At 42.0% G+C, this 11281-nt stretch overlaps 1 protein-coding gene across 1 annotated transcript; it reads right to left on the minus strand.

The window, feature by feature from the left end:
• Positions 1 to 3209: 3209 nt before the first annotated feature.
• On the minus strand, positions 3210 to 10991 carry she (Src homology 2 domain containing E). The gene is made up of 6 exons (XM_046044106.1): positions 10107 to 10991; positions 9474 to 9600; positions 7307 to 7561; positions 6712 to 7069; positions 5091 to 5210; positions 3210 to 4230 (listed from the first exon to the last, which is right to left on the minus strand). The coding sequence occupies exons 1-6, from the start codon at positions 10551 to 10553 to the stop codon at positions 4038 to 4040; spliced, it is 1500 nt and encodes a 499-aa protein (XP_045900062.1). The 5' UTR covers positions 10554 to 10991; the 3' UTR covers positions 3210 to 4037.
• Between the last annotated feature and the right edge of the window lie 290 nt (positions 10992 to 11281).

Here is an 11281-nt window from a genome sequence, read left to right on the forward strand (position 1 = left end):
GTTTGGTCTCTTCTTTCTATTTTTCCTTTCCTGTCACTTATCTTTCAATAAATGTCCATTTTTGTTTCTTCTTCTCTAGGCACTGAAGTAACCTCAAATCCCCATCCACAGATTCAAATACACAAGAGCAAGATAGGAAGACGGGGAGGGATGAAAGAATTTGGCAGGTAAGAGGAAGAAGTGTAGCCAGGTAGACATAAGTTGGGGCGAACATATAGAAACTTGCTGCTAATTCTGGATATTGCAACATCCTCACTGCGGGCCATGCTGAGAGTCGGGTGCCTGGCGACAAGAGAAATGTTTGTGATTTGGAAGATGAGGGGTGGAGCGAATGCAGCAAATAAAGAGGGGTACAGGACTCAAAAAGCAAGAGTGGGGGAGGGGGGTCAGAAGAGCGTGGGAGGATGGGAGGGATGGATAGGGGAAGAGTAAACTAAGTAAACAGGAGTGCAGGATGGAGGGAGGAGGCGGTTGCCGTGGTGACTAAGAGAAACCAGAAAGCTCCAGGAGGAAACGACCTGTTTCTCCTTCATTTAGTCTATTTTCATCACCGATACACACAAAGAATACACATGCGCAGCTGGCACACAGCACACACGTGCACACGCACACGTGCACACGCACACACACACACACACACACACACACACACTCATGCATAAATGCACACAAAGCATACACACAAATGTACATATGCATGCACACATAGGCAAACTCTTTCACTGTAGTCTTCCTCTCTCTCATGCTATCTTTATACACTGTTCCTCTCTCCCTCTTTTCTGTACAGTCCACCTCTCCTCTGCAGTGAATGAGCTGACCTGACAGTGCTCCTCCTCTGCACTGAGTGCTGTGAGTCTCTCTGAATTATTTAAAAGCTGGGACCCCCACAAGTGCTTGTCTTCCCCTAACACCCCCTCACCCTCTCTCCCCTCCTCTCTCTCTCTCTCGCTCTCTCTCGCTTCTTTCCTCTGGTCCTTCCTCTCTTGCTGTCATTCTGTCTTCAGGTGGCTGCTATTACTTCCTGTGGTTCTGTCATATCTGGGCAACACTTTGATTAACAATGTACAAATCTGATCTATGAATCACAGACTATACACAGATTAATAGTGTAGACAAAGTATAAGAAATTATTAGTTACAGTGCTGGAATTTCAATACTGTACAGTTTTGAGGTACTTCTGCTTGATCTTACATTATACTTCTTTACTGTATTTCAGAGAAAAATGTTATACTTTTTGTTGTTACTTTGCATTTTAAGATTTTGCATTTAAAACTTATGTATACCATCCAATGTGATGTAGTCTTACTGTTATAGATTCAGTGATCCAATGCTATAAAAAGTAGTAGTAGTAGATTAGCAATAATAATCACTTCATATAATTTCTAAGAAAATAATTTTGGTACTTTTCTGTAAGATTCGGCTTGTGTAGTTCTGTTTATGTAATCTGTATTTTTATTATTTTGGTATTCCTGCTATTATGTAAGTAATAATTAAGTAAATGATCTGAATTAGTCAGGTTATGGTTACCCAAGGAGGATTAAATCAAGAGAAACTGGACTTGACTGAAGATGCTTCACACTGCTATCACCCCTCAAATGTCTGGATACTTCTTCCACCACTGATACATTAGAAGTTGGTGCAGGTGATAGAAATTATGCATACCATTGCTGCCCTGTGAAAACCATGCATCTCCAAAATGTGTTGAGCAATGAAAAACAGCCCTGTTTTCAACTATGTGATGCAATGCAGTTTTCAGACCCTAATGGGTTTTTAAATGGTTTATTTAGCTTAAGAAGTAGGATCATTTTCTCAGCCCATTAAGGAACACATATTCCTTCAGTTTATCTAAAAAATAAAAAATAAAAAAAACTGATACACATGCTAGACAGCAATGATATGTAAGACCAGGAAAACTCAAACGACCATTAAAGACAAGATGAGATAAGCTTTACCATTTACAAAATGTAACATTCCCAAAAACAGACTGACAAGCACTGCAAGATTCATGTCCAGCACCCCAGGCCTCTTGTTTGTTATGACCTACTTTTTGATTTAATTAAGAGAGGAGGTGATAGGGGTGATAGTTAGCACTGTCTGTTGTTGTGTAACACTGCTGCTTGTGACACGCTGGGTAGTAGAATGGCCAAAATCAGGGATGGGTCCTCAACTGTAAAATACTGGGTTCAGGCTCACACAAAACAGATTATCAGCCCTGCTGAAGTATCTTCCAGCACCAAAGTCTAACCTGCACTTTGACCCATTGAGGAGTTGTCATACGATCAATAAAGCACTCCAAAATTGACTTTGTGAGCTGACAGGAAGAGGCGCGAATTACTTTTAACTTACTCTGACATTACATGTTGCTGCACTCCATTCACAAACCAGGCAGGCTATTCTGTGGGGGAGCTACATTGCTAGTATGGCACTGTGGCCACTGTTATTCATAGCTCTTTTTATATTGCAGCCTGTCTCTCCTCCCTCTTTCCCTTCCTCTCTCCTCCCTCTCCTCATTCCCCATAGAGATGGCCCTACCTCACTCTAAACTAATCACCATGGCAACCTGGTAATCCCTGAACAGAAAAATCCTGACTCGCGCTCCTTCTATCTCTCTCTCTCTCTCTCACTCACACACACACACACACAAACACACACACACGCATAACAGGACTGCATGCACATAAATGAACACATGGGTGCACACATGGGCACACTTGTAATCACACTCACCCATGTGAGTGCGCACACACACACACACACACACACACTCTAAAAGATACTCATGCAAACTAATACACTGGTGTTTACTGGTAAGACATATCTTACCACAAACACACACTTCCATGCTTCATTGTGAGGATAAAGCTCCTCTGTATTTTGTGAGAAGCTTCATGCGTGCGTCTTGGTGAGGATTTAAATACACCACGTTTTGGGTTGTGGGAATAAATGATATTTGTGTGTGCACTATTTCTGTGTGCTTATGCATGTGCTCATGTTTGTCTGTATTTGTTGGCTACAAATAGGTGAGTACGTGTGCATGCGTGAGATTGCATGTTTATAACTGTAATTGATTTCACACTCAGGTCAATGGTTTTACAGCTAAAAGAGAAAAGCACACAGATTTACTCTGGTTAGTGTCTCATCTCTTTTTCACCGCCTTTTTCCTTGAATCCTGCTTTGACTTTTGCTTCCCGCATGTCTATTAATAACAGTTTATATGAATTTTATTTTATTTTATGAATAAAAGTCTTACAACAATAACATACAGCCCACTTTGGTGCGCAATTGTCAAAAATCTGACAATATACAACAATCCCTTAATACATACACTATTTATGCATAGGTACATTTTAGGGTGAAGCAGATCAGTTAATTCACAAAAGTAAGATAGTCTTTTAATCACAACAACCTTGTGTTACATTACAGTGAAGGCACAAGAATGGACGATGATATTCACATATTTATTTTGCACTGTTACACTCAAACAATTTTGCTGACTAGGTACTGTAATGTTAAAAGACCCTTCCCACTACACTAGTTCTAATTATCTAATCAATAAAGCTCTTTCTCTTGACAGAGAGAGTGATGGCAAATGATTTTCAGGTTAGATCGATAGGCTGACTGACATGTCAGATGGATGAATGAATACACTCTAATCAGGTGTATTCATCTCACAGACAAAGCCTAATTGGATGGCGTGGTGCTAATTGATGATGCTAGCACCTCTGTTTAAGGGCATCCCATGAGGAGATTGTGTGTGTGTGTGTGTGTGTGTGTGTAGATTTTAGTTTGGGAAGAATTACCACTATACCAGTGTGATCAAAGTTTATTGTAATGTATGACTTTGACCACTAGTCAGTGCCTGGAAGAGATATAAGGGATACATTAATGAAGTGCACAGGACAATCCAAAGCAGCATATCTTTGAGTATGTGTGGATGTATTAACAAGTTAATGTGTGTGCATTTGTGCATACATGCGTATTACAAGTCTCATTTATGTATTTATGTCCCAGTGTGTTTGCTCGTCCTTTACGCATGTTCAGTGTTGCCTGGGCACAGGATGCTGCAGAGTCATGTGCTCTGCTCCAGTGAAAGGCAGCCTGTGTGTGCAGTAGTGGTGGACCAGCTCAGGGATACTGGAGAAGACGCAGCTGCTCTGATCCAGGGTGAAGCCCAAGCCCTTAACGCTCTTAGTCTGGGCCACAATGATGTGCACACAACTCTGACTGGTCCTAATGGAACAAGACAGAGTGAAAAACACACAAAAGGAAAAGATATATTTTCAGAAGAGACAGGCAGTCACAAGACACACAGCAACAGTTGAGAGGTATAAGCTGCTGAAGATTGGAAACATAATATAGATGCTGTGACTAAAACCTTTGCACTCTTATTTCCCCGAATGAGGCTGTGCATATCCCAAGTTCAGTGGATGTGTAAATGAGGTTAATGATGTGGACTCTCAAATGAATGAGCAGTGTACAACAAATGTGCACTCAGGCACATGCACACACGCGCACACATGCTCATAATTGCACACAATTGTACCACAGGATTTTAGCCATTATCCTAGAAAACCTGTTCCTGGCACGCTTATGAGCAGTATCTACTCTACAAATGACACATATTCTCATGCATTAACACCTTAGAGTTTGCCAACACAATGCCAGTTACTGTAGCTCCTTAGTAACTCCTAAAAAAAATAGCAAAACACAGGCTCAATCACTGTTAAAGGAAAAGTTAGTGGGCACCAACAGCTAAATATATTTTGTCTATAAAATAAACATAACGTGCCATGCCATGCCCATATTCAAACAGGACTGTTTGATGTCAAATTAAAGAATGACATGTAGCATTATTAAAGAAAATATTAAAATCAGAAAAGCATATTTGATTTTAAAGCAAAATGTTTCCCACTTTCACCATTGTAACTCTAAGCCCAAGAAAAACTGAGATTGTGATGCAGCAAAACAAATGTAGATAAAAACAGAGCTATAAATAAATATGTCCTACATGTTGCATTATATGGCCTGCATGTACCGTGTTCAACAAACACACTCAAATGAAATTTATGTACACACGTCCGTGCACTCACTTCAAAGCGATGGAGTACTTGCTGGTTCCTGATTCACTGTCTCTCACCAGGAAGCTGGCTTCCCTGCAGCGCTGCAGCTGAGCCTCAGCCTGCTGCCGACTCACACTGCCATGGTACCAGCTTGATGAGGCGAGAGAGTGGGGTGGGGGATGCAGAGAGAGAGACAGCAGTTCACTGACATATAGCATGGTGACATATGGAGATAAGTCATATGTCAAGTTACTGATAGGTGATGATGGTGAGAGGGGAAAAAATAGAGAGAGAGACTGATGGGAGGAACGAAACGCACAGACACCAACAAAGATTTACAGTCGTCATAAATCAAACAGAGAGATATATTGTAGACTGAATGAGTTAATAATGTCAAAGTGAACTTGGGAGGCCAAAGAGATAAATAAAATAGACAAACATAACGTATGTAGCTGTGCAGGGTGTCAAGGGAGGCCTGTTTGGACACAAGGTGGTTCTGACAGTGGCTGCAGGTTAAAGCCATATATAAACTGTATGTGGCCTTGATGCTTGGAGGCAAAACATACTGACATTCAGTCACAACATGAGAGGAACAAATGCTAATGTGCTCTGATCATGTTCCCCACATGTTCCATCTGAAACGAGTGGCCATGCTCAATGACATGAGTCAAGCAGGTTCACAGTTAAAACGAGTCTCTCCTGTCTATTCAAGCCTCACTTCAAAGGTGCAGCTCCCTCCCAGCAGTTATGTTCAGCAACTTATCAAGGGCAGCTGCTGGCTCACGCTTTTAGTGATAAATAGCAAATTTTACTTAAAAATGTCTAAAGTGCCAAGTGTAAAATATATGGGAGATTTTGGCCAAGAAGACTGGCAGTCTCTGAGCTGTATTTGACATTGTGATTCACCAGATCAGATCTTGCAGGAAATCTGCTTGATTGCTCCACAACTTTTGCTAAATTGATTTTCAACCAAAACTGAGGAGGGCGCTGTTCTTCCACAGTTTCTAACAGGAACAGATGGAAAGGTAAAAGCCTAAGGAAATATATATATATATATATATACTTATTCTTTACTGTTATAACAAATACAAGCAGAGCAACACAGAAAGTAGACAGGGGGACAAGAAGTACATTACTGTGCAGAATTTATGAGAAATGTTTCAACACCATCAAAAGAAAGATTTACAAACACAGAGACTCTGGAGTCTGTCCTGTGGGTTTTAGAGTTTCTAATTCATCTGACCTGCATGTCTTTGGACCGTGTGAGCAAACCAGAGCACAGGAGGAAACCTACATAAATGCATCTTCGATTTGAACCCAGACTTTTTTGATGTATAGAGAGCCAGAATGCCACTTCTTAAATGTATAAATATTAATATTAAAAAATTATTTGGTATTTCATTATAATTTTTTCCTACATTCTTTTTTTGGAGGGTGGGGGTTTCCTTTTTGTCCTTTTTAGCACATTATATTCTAGTCAATGGGGTCTATTGAATGTTAGACAGTGATGATGACCTTAATGGGTTGAAATATTGCCAGTTTCAGTCCAATAAAGTTTTGGAGCAATAATTCAATGTGTAGATGCTTTCATATTTTTCCATTACTTAAATGTATAATGTATATACAACATGTGCAACATCTCCCTCCTTACCTCTGCTTCTCCAGGGGCAGGCTGGGGTCCGCTTTGGCTGCCTCCCCATCCAGTGGGGCACTGAGGGAGGTAGGAGACGGAGGGGAAAGCTTGTTAGGACTAGAAGAGGGTGAGAGGGATGAGAGTTTGAGGGTGGGGAAAGAGGGAGATGGGGGTGTGAGAGGGGAGAGTTTGAGAATAGGAGAGGAGGGAAAGGAAGGAGAAGAGGGGGAGGATGGAGAAGATGGTACAAGTGTTTTATTGTTCCAGTTCTTCTGCCGCAGGGTGTGTTGCTGCTGCTGCTGCTGCTGCTGCTGCTGGCGGACAGAGGTTGAACCGCTCTCTTTAGTGGGAGAACAATCCACTGCCTCGAACTGAGCTGAAGGAAGCAGGAGAGACAATATCAACCTTTCATAATAAAATTCTATCAAAGCATGCCAGAGCTACCAAAGTAAACACATCTCTGGAAATTGATTCCGCAGGATTGTTTTGTTTCCTCTCTAAAACAAACACAAAAATGTTGTGGCATTACTGTACAAATAAAACTCATGGCATCCTTCCTCCACACCCCAAACCCCCGCCCTTCCCATCATCCCATTCTCCCTTTCTCCTCTACCTGACAGCGCTCTAACAATGTCCTCCTTTCTCCACTCCCAGGGCAGTTCGTACTCTCCAGCAGGACGGACGTCAGACTCTGGCCGTGTGACAGGGATCCACACCCCCCCACTGTCGCCTTCCAGCCCGCCCTCATATGGTGTGTCGTAGATATTTGGGGGCTTGGGCTTTCCCTCTTCTCCCTTCCCCTCTCTCTGGCCTCGGTCCAGCAGAACACACACTTTCAGCAGGTCTTTGGAGCCCCGTCTACGAACCTCTACAGCAGAATTGTCATGTGATTAGTTAACAGTATTGAGATGAAGGGTTTTCACTTTCACAATAGACAAAGCATTGTATCTCCTAAAGGACTCACAACACTGTCATCTGCTTTTGTTAAAATGTTAGGTGTTTTTTTGTTTTAGAAAAGTGTAATGTTTTGAGCCCAAAGTGGCTCCTCTGCTTTTTGATTTGTGTTTTTTTTAATAACTGTGCATCTAAAAAGAGCTGGTTTGGCCTCAAAACGTCACAAAGAAGAGGTTTTAAATGAAGTAGGATGAGTCCTTTGGGAGATAGAATTCATTGTTACAGCTTTTTGGACTCACACTTGGACAAAAGTGTGCGTGTGTGCATGTGTGTGTGTGTGTGTGTGTGTGTGTTTTCACACATATAATAGAAAAAGCAGTTACCAGCATGATGTCGTGTCATTGTTTTAAGTAGATGAGCTTCTTTGTAGGCAACAGAGTCTCCCTTTCGGTTTGAGTTACCACACATTAAACATATCTCAAACAAATTCATATCTGTAATATGGCAAAATAATGGTATATCACTTCATATTAACTCATTCTGTAAAATAATCATGTAGTGAACTTCATTGAATCAATAATACAATCGTGAGCCCTTCTACTCTAGGTTAACATCAATACATTTTTCACCTAAAAAAGCCTGTAGTCAGGTGTGCACTTTTTGAAAGTCCCAGTCTTCATTTGCATAATACATTATCCATACATACACTCATATTTCTTTTACTTTATGCTGGTAAGTTTGTCCTTCAACTCAAATTTCAGTAGCAGTTTATTTGTTTGTTTTTTTAGATTTCAGTAATACAGAAACTGAATGCATGATATCATCACTAGTTTGAAGCAGAGGTTGTAGACTAATACTTGTGTTCACTGGGCCAACTCGATTAAGAAAAATCTCTCTCTCTATAAATTGCATTTGTTGCATTTTTGCGGGGGGATTTCACTTGTTGTGTTTCTTCACTGTCTGACAGGTAGCCTGTGTGTCTGCACCATTGTGTGACCAAACAATGGAGCTACAAGAAGAAAAGGTCAACACAGCAGCTGATTGGCTGGCTGACCAGGCCACTTCCTGGCTGCTGGGAAGTGAATGGGCGAGACCAAGGGGGGACCTGCAGGTTTTGGGAAGGGGTGAGGGGGTCTTTCAATTCTCTTCACACGTAAGGGACCATAAAGTATTTTGTGTATGTATGTGTCTATGTGTGTGTGTGTGGGGGGGGGGGCACTGTGGCCAACTTCCTATCAAGAGAATGGGGCAAAGGAAACAGAAGCAGGAGACAGGAAGTTGGAAGAGGAAGCTGCACCCATTGTCCCTGCACAACACTGTTCCTATGGCAACCGCCAGCGGGGAGGGAAGTCAGCAGAGAGACTAAGGGTCTAGTTTGGCTCTAAATCGCTTTAAAATTGCCCTTTAGCAGGAATGTGACATCGTGTGAGTGCAGAGAAACTAGTTTGTGGGAAAAGTGATCCCTTGCTTGCATATAAGTCACTAGCTTATCTAAGAGAAAATCACTTATTGAACTCACTTATTTCAAACACATTACTGTATGATGATACAAATGAGACCTGTCATTATCAAAAAAGCCCTGACAATGCGAATGTGCCCTTTGAACAGAGCTGGCATGTATTTGTTTTTCCTGTCTATATTTCAAATTCAGTGATTCTGCCCATATTCAATTAGATTTTTGATGATGTATAGTACTCAACTGCATGAATTGACAGTTATGGCAAACTCATTAGAAAGTGCAATCTCCGAGAAAACAGTCCAAAACTCAGAGAGCAGCACTGAGTCGAAGAAGGATTGGTTTGAATATTTCGCAGTAAATATGCTATACCGGCCCCGCCCATAATGTAACTGTAGTTGCTGTGATAAGACGAAAGCCCTGAGCTCACCTGTGATAATGACCTGGGCATCATAGGGCTCCATGTACCCATCATTCACTCCTGCTCTCTCAGCCTCTCTCTGCTCCTTGGTTTTCTCTGCATCAAAAGGATCTGCGTAGTCCTCCAGGATAATCAGCTGTGGGAAGGAAAAGGCCCGTCAGAAAAGCACAATGCTGGGCTGCTATAGGACCTACTCAGATGTTACATTTACCTGGAGACAACAGAGCAGGAAGGCGGGGATGGATCTGATACAGGGTGTGTGTGTGTGTGTGTGTGTGTTATCCATGACATGAGTGACAAGTAATGGAAGGACAGGCAGAAAAATAGGTCAGCACATTGTATTTGCCTGTTTGATCTGACACAATGTCGTGAAACTGCATTGTATTCTTTTGAAAGCAAAGGAAACCAAATACAGGGGTATGAACTGAGGTGGGGAGTGAAAACCCAAAGGAATGCAGTGACCTCAAGCCCACAATGATTTTTTTTGCACTGTACAGTATATTGGATTTGAATCTGAATCTGCTATGACCGCTTGTGTCTGGTTTTGTTTGCTTCTAAATAAATAGCAGATGAAATAAGCTGATCAAAAGATCGTGCATGGGGTTTACATTAGCTGCTGTTCCATCTCTAGAAGTTACTCACCGTTGTTTTAATGTCAGACCTTCCCTTTTCGTTCTCGGGCTGCTTCTGTTCACTTATCCCGTTGAGTTTGGGGGCCTTGTCTTGTTTGTCCACTTTGATCATCCTGCTGATGTACGCCTGCGCCAAACTAGAGGTCCTGACCTGGCGGTTCTCATCTGATGTTCCAGTCTCGACCTTGGAGATCTTGCGACCTTTTCCAGTTGTGAGACTATCCCAGACAGTCCCACCAGAACCAGCGTTGTTACGACCCAGTTCTGTTGCCGAATTTTTCCTATTTCTCCCTGCCAGTAAAGCCCCCACTCCCCCATCTTTGCGCTGATTTCCTTTCAGACTGTCACGAGAAAACGAGGGTTTGGGTCGAGTTTGTGGACCAGATTCAGAGGCCGAACGGACCCTTTCATTTCCGTTCTTTAGGTTGATGGGAAAATCTCTGAACCATTTTGCCATGGCTGTCAATGTAGTAACACTTTTCACCGATTTATATCAAACAAATATGATATCTTTTCTCGCATTAGCGGTCCCACTAGAACTGAATTTGATCCGCCAACTGCTCCAACTTTACGCACAGATATTTTACGCACGCCTCGGTTAAAGTTACTGTGACCTGAAATTATTACAATCGCCTAGTCATCAAATTTAGAGAGCCCACTTCATTGTGTTAAACTGATTTCTAGCGTCTGGAACCCCTCACAACTTCTGGTGCGTCTTGGAAGTCATTGGCCAGTGACTCTTTGCTGCTGTCACCCTGCACTTGCAGTAACAACTATCCCTGGAGTTTAAAAAGTAGCTTCTGGAGAGCGTAAACTCGAAAGAACTCGAAGTTTTTCTTTGAACCCAGTAAAGATCCCATTCCCGGAGCGTGAGATGGTGCGTCCAGTCTGTAGACCAGATGAAGTGATGAGATGGAGAGGAAAGTTGTGTAGGCAGACTGTGGGATGTCGCTGGATTTGGGGGAGGGGCTGTACTGGAGGGGGTAGGAGTTTTACTGTAATCATTTCAATCATTTCATTACACCGCTGAAGCTTCTGAAAACCTTCGACCATTATCAGTTGCTGGTGTAATGCCAATAGGAGCCTGGCAATAAGATATTAAGTGAATCATACTAAAATACTGAAACAAGCCAAGTGCCATCTGAAAACAACCCACACCCACTTACCTGAATAAAATATCTCTAA

The sequence above is a fragment of the Micropterus dolomieu genome, linkage group LG03, assembly GCF_021292245.1.
Source record: "Micropterus dolomieu isolate WLL.071019.BEF.003 ecotype Adirondacks linkage group LG03, ASM2129224v1, whole genome shotgun sequence".
NCBI lineage: Eukaryota > Metazoa > Chordata > Actinopteri > Centrarchiformes > Centrarchidae > Micropterus > Micropterus dolomieu.